This window comes from Buteo buteo, chromosome 25, assembly GCF_964188355.1.
Source record: "Buteo buteo chromosome 25, bButBut1.hap1.1, whole genome shotgun sequence".
NCBI lineage: Eukaryota > Metazoa > Chordata > Aves > Accipitriformes > Accipitridae > Buteo > Buteo buteo.
Window position 1 is genome coordinate 20,334,697 of NC_134195.1, and position 13,352 is coordinate 20,348,048.

Sequence of the window (13,352 nt, forward strand, 5' to 3'; positions counted from 1 at the left end):
AACATGTACTATGCACAAACAACTCTTTTTGCTGAGCTTTAAACTTAGAATAAAAACGAAATCCCATTTGCTGGTTTTGCAGCGCTCACTGTGTTCATTTTCCAAATGGTTCGTGTTGCATGTTCTGGGTGGTCAGAACAAAGGCACAGACTGCTCCCTGGGCCAATGCACTCGACAATCTTCAGCTTTCTGTGCCAACAACGGGGCACGCTGTATGTCATGAACAGTAGTACAAATGAGAAGCGATACATTTCAAAATGCTTTGTGGTACTGGAAACTCTTTGAGCAATTAGGAGCTCTATAGATATCCAAAAGTGGAAGGTTTTCATTTTTAAAAAATCAGCTATTTCCTGGTTATTCTTGAAAGGTAGAATAACACCTTTCAGTTCAGAGGTTGTCTTGGCAAGGTGGAGCTCTACTTTTATGCTTTGTCTTTTCTTTGGAGGAAGAGAATTTGGCCGCAAAGAGCAGAAAGGGGCAAGAGCGGACAGGGGTTCAGGAAGGAACTGAATTTTGCAAGCAGAAGGTGGAGGTTGCATATTTGGGAATCAGTGAGGATGAAAGCATCAAAGAGGAGGTAGGCAAGAGCAGAACTGGGAATTAGTGAGGCAAAATGCGTGGTAGAAAAAAGTACAAAAGGAATCGAGAAAAGAAGAGAGAGGTGCAGAAGGAAGGAGACAGGGAAGCAAAAGGACCAAAAGTAGCTATTGAATACCGTTTCCTTAATCAGTTTTCCTGAGTTTCACATTAGTGGTTTTAAGACCCCATTCATGTTTCCAGCTCAGAGGACAAACAAATCAGGTTAATGCCCACTCGTTATAAACACGCAGTGTGTGTGATATCCTATCGTGCAGTATTTAGGCTGCCCCCAAACCCAGCATCTTGTCTGATCCTGGTAGAGTGCTCCTGCCTAGTACTCACCAGGCTGTTGGGTGTCCAGCGAAGTAGAAACCCGTGCTGCCGGGTCTCCCTTTTCCTCGGGGGGGCTCCTGCACTGCTTCATTCTCTGGCTTATTGGGGTATTTTCCAAACACGATCCTTTCCCAGGTGTTATTCCCTCACAAAAGTAGGACCTCAAGGTCAGGTGGTTGTAGGCCCTCAAAGTGAGTCCCGACCTCTTCAGTATACCCAAGGACAGGCTCCTCCAGAGCTCCAGCACTGCAAGCACTGATTTAGAATTACTCCAGGACACATAAAAGATGAAACATACAACATGTATATACAGCATATGCTATGCTGGCATAGCAGCCCTTTATTTTGGTGTTATTCTTGCGCTCTCTCCTCCAGATAAATTAATCAGACATTTCTTCTCCCATTTTCCTTGATATTCTTGAGCAAAACTTGGGTTCGGATGAGCGTCTGAGATCCTCTCCCCAAAATACCTCTTCCACTGCTATAACCATGCTTCTGTGTTTCATCTGCCTGTACCTCTCAGTACTGACTTTTCTGACATACTATTAAATCTATGGTTTCAGGTTATCCTTTAATCAGTTTTGCCAAGTAATAAAAGTCCATCACTAGGTGACCTGTTGCTTAGCTACTGGCCTGGGCAGATGGTCCTCCTGGAGAGGTGCCAGCACCCCACCAAAGAGCCTGTTCATGGGCAGAGGGGATTTGGAAGGTTTAATGACCCTTGCCCATGTGTTCTGTATCCCTGCTCCTTAGAACCACATTCCCATCTGAAGAGAAAAAGCTAGCAGGAAAGTTAGCATTTTGAGAAGTTATTCAAAATGGAGTTTGCAGTTTGATAAATGCTCTGGAGAGAACTCCTAACCTTAAGCTGGAAGCCAAAACTTCTCACTAGGTGGACTTCCCATTAACAAACACCTTTAGGGGATACAAAAGGTATTAAATGACTAAATTAAGTAGATGCCCACATGTATATGTATGTACACATACCTACATCAGTGGGTGCATACAGACTGTGTGAGTGTGTATATTTATGTGTCTGTGTGTAATACAGTAAAAGAAACACTGTCAAACCCATTTTAAATGAAAACTTATTTCATTTCTGTTGTACGCATACTTCCAATGACCTTGTAGGATTTGTGGGTTTATTACTTACCAGATGAGAAAAAAACCCCCAACAATTCTGTGTAAAGATTGCTCTATCAAGTTGCCGTAGCATTGAGTGCCATTGATTTTTACCTCATGATGAATGTTTATTTTGCTGTGAATAAATATCAGAGTTTTATAGAGCAACCCTCATAGAAGCAAATCAAAATGAAAATACAGAAGTCTATTTGTAGTAAATTTCTAACACATTCAGTCAAGATGTTTCTAAGATGCAACAATTTAATTTTAGAAACAAGTTTGAAGCGCAGATAGTTGGCAAATACTTTGTTTAACCCGATCATGCTTCAGAACTATGTAAAAACAGCTAGAGAAATCCACATTGAGATCTTGGCTAACAACAAGAACTAAATGATATGCAGAACGAGAAAGGATAATTTGTGTAATAGAAGATAAGAAAAGAAAACTGACCTCAAAACATTATTTATTGGAAGTCTAGTATTAAGAACTGATAACTGGAAAAGGAAGGCATTTATTTATCGGTTGGCTTGTCTTCTCAGGAAAAAAAAAGCCCACGAAACTTATAAAATTTGCATGTGAACACTTTAAGGTTATTCAGATATTCTTGACTATTTTTAGTGACATAATTTAAATTATTAATATAATTTGCAATATTTAATTTGTTTTGTGCAGTATTTGCATAAATTAAATGCACGAATGTCTGAGAAAGCTCTGGTAATCTCCGTCTGCGTTTGTTGGGGTTTGTTCTGTGTGTTGTTGTAGCAAATGGCTTGAAGGAGAGAATCCACCAACAGAGAGGAAAAAAGCCTCTTCCTTCCCCTTCCCTTTCCCAGCACCGAGTGGGAGACAGCCAGTGCTCAGCAAGGGCACGATGCCCCAGGTCCCAGCGCTCCGTCCCCGGCCCTGGCCCGGGCAGGGAGGACGGCGTCCGCTGTCCCTGGCCGGCCGCAGGGTGGAAAACCGGGGCAGCTGAGGGAACCAAACCCCAACCCTCAAAACATGCCCAGCAATACATTGCTCAAGAGGGGGATCTGCATGAATCAAATCACGAGTGCCATTTATGGGCCCTGTGAGCACATATACACTTTTTCTTTTTTTTTTTTCTTATTTTTGACTGTTTGACAAATGAAGAACTCTGAGATGCCATGGTCAGGGCACAGGGGTGCTCTAACAAAGTCATCTAAGATGATTACAGCTGAGGCAGAGGCCGGTGAGAAATTTCCCAAAGGTGCAATAAAAACCATCTTCCCCAAAATATTTAAATCTGCTTGGAGAAAAGCACCGGAGAACCTAATGGGAAAAATCCTGCAGAGGCGAGTCCTCGGATATCCCGCTCAGTGACCGGGAGCTCCGGTGCCCCTGTGCTGCAGTGGCCGTTTCCCCAAGCCGGTGGCACAGCCGAGGACACCGTGAGCCCTCGTCCCAGGGTGGCACTTGCTGGTGGCATTGGCCCTGCAGCAGGTTTTGGGGCAGGAAAGTGCTGAATTCTGCGGCTGGGGCTTGAACCGTGCCGACAGGAGGCAGGTGATAGAGTCTGCTCGTGCCCCGTCTCATCTCTCGTGGGGCAGATGTTCAGCAGAAAGCAAGAGAAAGCTGGAAAGGTGAATTTAAGGTACGTTTCCCTCAGTGTTTTAGGGTTTTGAGGTTCTAAAACTTTAACACATACAGTCTTGCTTTACATTATTTTGCTTTGATGTGCCCATTAACCACTATTTCACATTCTAGCTGAAACAGTCACCACATATTTTAACATTAGCTTTGCAGTTTGCTCAGCCTTGCATGCAGACAGCATGAGCAGAAGTTAGTTGCCCTGTATCTGACAGATTTCTGGTCAGAGCAGATTATCCCTCAAATCTAGGTCATTAACATGTATTTGTCTGATGTAAAACAGACTAATGTGCCACTCCCACTGATAAACCAGACAACCTCTGCTTTCATCAGAGACAGACTGGCGGAAGAGTTATCCAAGAGAAGTCAAGTGTCCAGACTTTGCTGTCCTGAGAGGATTTAATATCCAGGCAAATTATGTCTATAAGACTCTCACAGATCACTGTGTCTAAATATTTTAAGGCATTCCTTTCATTTAAAACAAAGGGAAATGAAGACACTGTGTCAGGAATAGATATATTGTTATTTAGGAGCTATAAGTCTCTATCATAACATCTATGATACTTTGCAAAACAGCAGTTCCTCTGGTTCTCCCTCCCTTCCCCAAAATTAAAATATTAATTACATTATATATAAAACATGAAGTTGAATACGAAATTTACATCAACTGCATTGCAAGATTGAGAGAAGGAAGCCTTGCTTTACTAAAGAAAAAGGGAAATTTTTATTTTTTTTTAACAAACTCATCACCCTTACTGACTGTATAATCTTCATTATTAAAGTATACCTTGAAAAATTTAGATTCCACTTAAAGATATTTCAAGCCAGGAAAATATTTTTGCTCCACAACATGTTTAAATTATGTTACTCTTTCAGTTGGATAATGTTCAATTCCTACTTGAAGAGGGCGAAGCCACATTAACTACCATTTCATTATTGTATTAACAACAGTTCACTTGCTGTTCTTACAGAATGAGTAAGTAAATCACTTATGTTTCAGAGATTCTGCTCTTTATTGGAGATAGGAGGTATTATTAAACACAGTTTTCTAAACCAAACCTAAATTTGTCCATTGGAAACCCTTACCGAAGACAACAATGACCAATTTCTTTTCCGTTAATTAAAATGTCAGTGCTATTTATAATACAAGGTCTGTTTTACTTAGATTTTATAAGGCATGAGTGTCCAAATGAGAGAAAAAACCAAACATTAGTGATGAGGAAAATCGGTGTTAAGAGAGGTAGAAAAGGGGTGAACGCCACTGTCACACACAGAATGGTGGGTCCTGAGGGAGCAGCATCACGCAGCAGGATCAGTCAGAGACTGCTTGTGTTTTTGATGAAACATCTTAGTGAATATTTAGGAAAAACAATACTTAGGCCAAATTCTGGGAAGTGTTCGATCTATACATTGGGCAGGATTGAGGTGAGATCCAGAGCTCTCTCTTCAGGGTGGAACAAGTTTGTTAGTGACCTCTTTATTACCAAATGCCAGCAGAGCTTGCTCCATCTTCCCTTTTACCCCTGTCTAAGAAACTGGAACACATAGGTTTGCTATATGAGTCATCTCTTTCTGTATCAGCAGGATTTAGTCTCAAGGCAGAACTATGTGAAAAGAAAAACATGACACTCAAAGTATAAAAAACTAAGGGAAATGCAAGACATTTCAACATTGGCTCCAGCTCAGAGCATATTATCAAGAGGTGGAAGACCTGAATTCCCATAGGACATGCCATTTTTGGTGAGAAGGAATGGCCTCTCTCCCAAGATCCTTTCTCCAGCAGTGGTCAGGCATGGATATTGAGACAAATTGTATTTAAAAGCTCCAAGACAAACCTAGAAGGACTTTTCTGTCTTCTGAAAATAAGTCACAGAGTGCACTCTTGCATGAACTAAGCTGCACATGGACCTATGATTCTGTGCCATTTTGCCATTTTCATTGCCTGAAATGTTTTCACACAATGGTTTACACACGTAAATGAAAGATAACTTTCTTTTAAAAAATAAATTCTCCCTTTATCCTTCACAGTGTTACTGTGTTTTATCCTATTTCCTGCATTGAAAAAACCCAAAGTTTGTTACCCCCCAAAACATAACCTACTAATTTTTCTTCCATTTATTAATTTTCACCATGATTTTATGATCTCTGTGATATCCTCCCCCAAACACAGCTTTTCTAAGATGAAGAGATCTCATCTACTTTGTTTCTCCTCATGCAGAAAAAGTCTTTTATCATCCTTGCTGCTCCTTTTTTATTTTATGTAATTCTGTTATGTCTTTACTGAGTTTGAGTGACCAGAAATGCTCCTTGTGTTCAAAAACCGATCACACTGTCAGTGGATAAAGTGGCAGAATGATGTTTTCTGTCTCGTTTGCCTGTTGCCTGACTGCTGCTTAGCAGAGGACTAATGTTGTCAGAATCATCTACGAGGTAATTCCCCAAACTCCCGTCCGGGACAGAACCAATTTTTAGCCCATTACTGTCTATGTGTAATTAGGCTTATCTTTTGCAATGTGCTTTACCTTGCACTTATCAACCCTGAATTTCATTTACTGCCATTTTGTTACTTAGGCAGTCAGCATTTAGAAATCCTTCAGGAAAGCCTGGCTTAGATTTTTCCACTTTTAATAGCCTGTTTCACCTGCGTACCTTCCCTTGGGAAACTTTGTCCCAGCTCATTTATAAATCTCTTCCTTGTTACTCGTTCTCATAGAGATTCTTGGGGATTCCCTCCAGTGAATCCCTCAGTTATGAAATCAATCTTTTACTCCTAAACTCCATTACTGCCTTTTAAACAGTTCATCTATGAAATGACCTTCCCTCTCGTCTCCTGTCAATTTAGCTTTGTAAGAGCCTTCTGTGGGCAACCAAAGAGAATTTGAAAGTCGAAACATGCTTCTCCGCTGAACTACCTTCATCCCCATACTCAGCAACTACTGAGAACAGAAACCATGTGAGCATGACTGCCTTTGCAAAACCACACTGTGAATTGTGTAAAGTACTGAGAGATGGGAGGCGTCTCAAAATCATAAAGATGATTTAGGAATTAAGTCTCCGAAGCTATTTTGTTGTCTAATTCCTACTGATTCCATTTTGCATTCAAGTCTGAATTTATTGTGGGTTTCTAACGTCGTGCTTATGAATGCCAAAAGGAAAATTTCTCTGATGTTCTCTACCCTATACCTAAAATTAATCTCCTATGTCCTTGAAATTTAATTAAACCAGATAGTCTTTTAAATCGTTTGCCCACCATATGTTGGAAAAAGAGTAGCAAAATTAAACAAATAAATCACATCAGAGAGTAAATTAAATACACTGTTTGAAGCCAGCCTCTCTCTCATTTTCCTCATTGTTAAAACTGAGTCAATGCTGACAATAAGCATTTAAAAGTGGTCAGGACAAAGCACTTCAGAATGCATTGTACAGAAAGCTGTGCATGCAAGGCATTGAATGGACTAGATTTTCTAAAGTGTTTTTCCCATTCCTGATTGCTTTGGTGTGAAGTTGGTAGTATGAATTACATTCCAGACCTGATGGAATAGGAATAAAAGCTTTACAAAGATGGAAGATGAAGTAAGAAAACCATGTCAGAAGTATACCCCCCCGATTTACATGTTGCCTACTGTAAAGCTAAGTCAAGAGAATCTAATGCCATTACTTTGTAAAGCACAGAAAATGACTAAATTAATAAAATTTAAATTGAGATGAATTATCATGAAATTAAAAATTGAGAAAAAAAACGTAATTCTTGTCTGATGAAAATTGTTTAAAGCCAACACCTAAGCATGTTCGTTATGACACCATAAGATAATACACATAAACCTGTGCTGTTGAAAAAGCATCTGTAGAAAGCATTTGCCCAAATCTCAGGAAATGTAATTGGTTTTCAAAGGACAGTTCTTCTAAAATATTCAGGAGTGTGAACATCTGAGACGAAACCAGCAAAAGAATGCTTTCATCTTGCGATTTATTTCTTTTCTGTTTCTCATCCTAGCTGGTGACCCTTTTCCCTATGTCTTTATCAAGGACAGATTGAGTTATGACTACATATTATGGAAGACTAACTTCACACCGCTTTAGAAGGATAAAGTTAATGACTTCAATGGCAGTGGATTCTGCCACTCCAGTTGATGTCCAGTGGCTTCCAGCTGCTCTTTGATTTTGGTTTTAGAATCCGTAAAAACATAAATAGCCTGGGATTTAAGCAAGTAAGATCCTGTCTGGTTTAAAATGAGTAAGTTTTATGTGTAATCTGATTAAAATAATGATAGAGATGTTTGCAAAGTCATTTGGACTATTTTACCAGTGACTAAGCTGGTGAACAGCACAGGTTGAAGACTGTCTTTGGATGAGTCTGCATGGGAGGGTATATCAGATGGTATGAAGTGAGTATGACCTTGAGAATGAAGAGTATCTCTGCAACCCCACCAGAAGGTACCCTATGTAGGTTGCCCAGTAGTTCACCAAGCCTCTAGGTTAAAGGAAGACATATCCACTATATTAAGGGACTCGAGGCACTTGAGGCCAGTTCTTCATCTCACATTTTGAAACATGAAAAAAAAAGGGTTCTCTTTGTTAAAGGATATAAATTTGGTTTTCTTTCTCTGTGACTATTCCCCAAAATCCTTTATATATAAAAGAATGTAGGAAGATAATCTGAAATGTCAAACTGTAGCTTTGCCATGAGATTATGGTGTTTTGGAGACAGTTTTTTTAACTACATCTGTACTGCTAAAGTAAATCACATTGGGGATTTTATTGCTCCTGAGGCCAGCTGTCACCACCTGGCTCATGACCGCAGTGTGTAGCGTTATTCCCCAGTGGAGCAGCTTCATCTGGAAGAGAGCTTGTTGACAAGGTCCACGCCAGACTGAGCTCACCCACAAGCAGCGTGGGCAATGAAGTTCCAGCACTTGGGTTGACCCCCAGCCTCCCTCAGCAGCAGGGAGGAAGTCTTTCTGTCGCTGCTGTTTCATTTTGGGTGGGAGCAGCTTAAGGGCTCGGGGGGCCAGTAGGACACAAGCCCAACTCTGCAGTCTCATGCGAAAAGTATCGTCCTAGGACAGACATGTGGGTCTTGATCTTTGCAGGATTTCGTTGTTAATTTTCAACACTTTCACTGGCCAGCTTCATAGGAAAGGGCAGAGACCTCACCAGCCTGAGGTCTTTCAGGTGATGTCTGCTCAGGTGGGAGAGCTCTGATGGGGTCGGATCCTGCCCGTGAGACTGCAGATGCTGGCAGCGCTCAGAGGGCAGGCAGGTGCCGGACTGCAAAGCCCCTTCGGCTCCTGGGGGATTTCACTGCTGAAAATCACACGGTGGTTACAGAGCTGCGGCACCTCCAGGGCTGGAGGTGAGGCTGTAAGGGCTGCGGCTTTGCTTGCTTCCAGTGGCACTTAGATAACGGCAACAGCCACAGCTTAGGTGTCTCTAGAGCTAAGTTTTTGTAAGAGTGTAATAGCAAACATAGAAACAAGTGGTGAGTAGAAACACAGTGCCATTCTCTTAATTATTTAGTCTTTGAAAAAAGTTTTTCTGATAAAGGTTGAAAAAAGCCACATAAACACACGCTTTTTTGCAACCAGCAAACAGCTCCATGTTGGGAGAACAGGTAACAAACTGATCCAGAGATTTATCGGGGAGAAGGAGATTCAAATCTGCTCAAGCAGAGAAGGAAACTGAGCATGTGCTCCTCATACCCCAGGTGAATGCTGTACCTCTTGTATCCAGGGTAAATCAGCATCTACTGCAGTCCTAAACAAAAACCTAGCATGGGGACTGGGGACAATTCTCTCTGGGTTTTGAGAGAAAGAAGTGGCATGGCCAACTGTCTCGGGGGGAGAAGCAGGGCTCTAAATCCCATCAGGTAATTAGTGGCTCCTTACAGATAAAGGTTGGGGGCTGAAGACCTGAAAGAATGTGATTTAAACATCCCTGTCCCTAACCTCGGGTGGTTTCCCACTTGAGTTACAACAGTGTAAGCTCAAAAGCAGGGCTGTGGCATTGAAGATGAATTGCTCAGCCCCACGTAACAAAGCTGCGACCCAGCAGGACACAGTGGAAGTCGGGATTCTCCAAGTCCTGTGTTGAGCTTAGTACCTTTTTTTTTCCTCCCATAGATCCCTCAGGAGTAACAGAAATTAATTTTTTAAAAAAATGAATGAAGTACATATGGCAACACAGCTGCTGAAAATCTGTTACTCTTTTTAATCACCCCTCATGTCCTGGGCATGCATTTTATCCTTCAAACTCAGTAAAAGGGAAAGCGTTGTGGGGAAGGCAGCTCCCTGTATTATTGGGGGACTTTGTGGTGTTATTAAGTCATGCAAGAGAAGCCTTGCCTGTAAGACTATCCAGAACTTAGGTCTCAGTGGGTTCATCTTTAAAATACTCTACATATTTATAATTACTAGGACAAGCAGAATTTCAGAGTTTTCACAGAGGGACTGCAAACTGTAAATAAATAAACTTGGAAAAGGAGAGGACCATGCTTCTTTTTCTTAATGATGGTGAGCTTTTGAAAAGAAAGGGATATAAAGTCTGGATAAATACTCAAACAGCCTTGCAATACCGCAGTTTTCCACCTGCTCAGAGGTACACTGTAGAATAGTCCTCAGGCTGAAGTGACAGGAGCTCCAAAGCACTGTTTGCTGCCTATCCTCCTTCCATAAGCACTAAATGTCATAAGCAGTCAGAGCGACTATTTCTCATTTGGTAGCCTTGGATCACACTACTTGTTATTCACGTTTGCATGTCAGCTGCAAGGTAAGGAGAGCAAGTGTGGTGATATATTCAAATCCAATGCTGGAGCTGGGGAGAGAAAAAATGCAATTATTGAAAGAGGTTCTTCTGTGAAGGAGCAGTGATTTACATCCTGAATAGGTGTAAATTATCCTCCCTCCCCACCTCCAAGTTCAGCAAATGTACTCCTTATTCAATATCTTGCTGCTGTGATGTTTTTTTCTTTGCAGTCTCCGATTCTCTGTTAAGATCAGAAGGCTGTGGTTTAGTGAGAGATACGGGGGAGTACTCCTTGTGAGGGAGTGGGCTCCCTGTGAGCCCAAGAAGCAGTCATTTTAAGTCAACAATGAAGTATTAGTCGGTCGAAGGTCTTTAACTAGGTCAAGCTGCTGGACCTACAATTCATCCCTGCTGGAATGAAAAAGAATAGAGCTGCTTGTATGTTGGTTTTGAATCCTTCATGGAGGGCTGCCAGTAACTGTTAACTTGTGTATTATTGTGCTATCAGACAGGAGAAACGGCAGTGAGAATTTACCAGCACAGTCACAAACCTTTCATCACACAGTTATCATGGTGATAAAGTTCAGTGGCAGTTACTCACCTCTCCAAAAACAAATAGTACCCACTCAGACAAGAGAGAATGGATTTCTGCAAGATGGTGCTATATTAGCTCACGCTATTGCACCTAAGTCCCAGTTACCACTAAATCCAAGTGCCCAGTGTACTTTGAAGTATTGATTGTCAGAGTGCTCCTGTAAGCAAGGAGGGACCATGATCTATCCTTGTTTCGTAGATCAGAGACGGAGGTGTGAGGCTGTGGTTAACTGGATACACATTGCCGTGAGCTTGAGCCCCTGGATCTCTGGGTCATTCAGTTCAACCTGGCTGGAACAGACTCTCTGCTACCAACATGACCACGTTTCCTCCCCACAGCAAGCCCGATAGCGACGAGAAACCTGTGGAGTCAGATATCTTCCCTATGGGGTTGGGATACTGCTTGCTGCTCAGGGTACTTGATTGAGCCATAGCTAGAAAAATTAAAGCTCTGATTCACAAACACTGGCAATCACCTAATTTCCATGTATTTTTGTGTGAGTTTTGCTTGCTTGTCTTTGAAATGTGGACTTTGTATCATAGCTTAACCAGCTAATTTTCTTAGATGCTTTAGAGGGGTGCACCTCAACTACTCGAGTATATGGCGTGCTTGATAGACAGGTGATTGTGCGTCTTGTTTGTCTTCTTTATCCTCCAGGAAGATGAAGTTGCTCGTGACAGTCGATTCAATTTCAGTGGCTATGGCATGGGTCACTGCCTCCAAGTCAAAGATGGCACAGCAGTCAAGGCAACTCCACCCAATCCACCTCCGGCACCACCAAAGGATTCAGATTCCATCAAAAAGAAGTTTGTTGACCGTGCAAAAAGGATTGATACAATATCCCGTGCTGCATTCCCACTCGCCTTCCTCATTTTCAACATCTTTTACTGGATTACATACAAAATTATACGGCATGAGGACATTCACAAGAAATAGGCAACTCTGGTTCGCCAGGACTTCTTAGCCAAAGTGATCCACATGTAAATAAACAGTGAAATGTCTTTCTGTCATTTGGACTAAGGGTTTCTTTCCCCCCCCCAGGACACTGAAGAAAAAATGAACAAAGAGGAAAAGAAGTATAGAAGGAAAAGTGATTGCATGAAAAAATACGCCGTGAGACCAGACAATGAGGGTTCCCCCCATGTACTCTCAGTGTTGTTCTTCCAGATTCAGCATTGATCAGGCATCTGTAAATGGGGCCAAATTTTACCCAGCTTTATCACCAAGATATTATCTTTCAAAACAAAAGAGAATCAGAAAACAAGAAATTCTCCTAAAACATCTACCAAGAGACTGTGGTGGCTACAGTACAGTGAGTTATAAGAGGACCAAACTTTTTCAGGATAATGTTGCCTTTCTATTTGAAACAAGTCTACTGAGCTACATTCCATGACCATGTCTGTAGTTAGCGGTTTCACCAAGGAGTCCTTTTGTGGGTTGTAAATTATTTCTACTGATAGGGGAGAGGAAAAAAAAACAGAAAAAAAAATTTATACTTTATTATCCTTGTGGGTGTGCATTTTAATATTATCTTGCTTTACTAGAATTGTAATTTTGGAGTTGAACTTGTGTGTCGTGTGATTTATTTGATAGTTGACACTCCAAAACCAGTGAAACTGCCCAGTTTATTTTTGTTGGAAGACAGTGCACTTACTTCATTTTATTTCTGCTGATTTTACATGCAACTTGAGGTGCCAAACTGTATTTTACCTATTGTGCTACCCTGTACCACACTACTTAGTAAGAACTTGTTTCCTCAAAGGTGTAGCTCAGTTTAGCATTGAGTTTCTATTACTGCTCTCATTGTAGCTGCAATCAATAGCTCTATAGGTAAACACAACTTGTTTACAGACCTCCAATTTATATCTTTACTCAAAGTGGCTATCATTTTAAATATCATTAATTAACCTAAGAATTTTAAAACTGTACTGTGATTTTCAGAACCTGTTACCTTTTGGTGCCGGATCTGCGTTATTCAAATCCTTGCTACATGTTTTAAAGTAGAAAATTAAAAAAAAAAAAAAAAAAGATGGTATTTTTGCTTACACAGAAGAAGACAACCTGTAACATAAGATGAATCAAACATTAAAATTTTACACTTGCTGTAAAAGGGTTTATTAAAAAAAAGGTATTTGTTCAATTTCAATAAAGCTAAATGTGGTACTAACATTTCTTCCCTCTTTTCTTCATTTGCAGCAGCCAGGCTGTTTGCACCAGGTCCCAGCTCTTCCACCACTCTGTCAGCAGAAAGAGGGTGAAAAGCAACCTTCTGCTGACCTGGCTTAGCACGCCAAATTTTGCTACCTACCCTACAGCAAAGGTGCTGTTGCAGCCCCTGGGAGTATGTCAAGGACTGTCTCAGAAATGTGGCCAG

The 13,352-nt window shown here is 41.2% G+C and overlaps 1 protein-coding gene across 2 annotated transcripts in view; it reads left to right on the forward strand.

Annotated features, from left to right (window-relative positions):
• Positions 1-11,914, forward strand: part of GLRA2 (glycine receptor alpha 2) — a 132,298-nt gene extending 120,384 nt beyond the window's left edge. For both annotated transcript variants that reach the window (XM_075057249.1, XM_075057250.1), the window contains exon 9: positions 11,636-11,914. In XM_075057249.1, coding sequence (XP_074913350.1) covers positions 11,636-11,914 — 279 coding nt within the window. The remainder of the gene's footprint in view (positions 1-11,635) is intronic.
• The last annotated feature ends 1,438 nt before the right edge of the window (positions 11,915-13,352 follow it).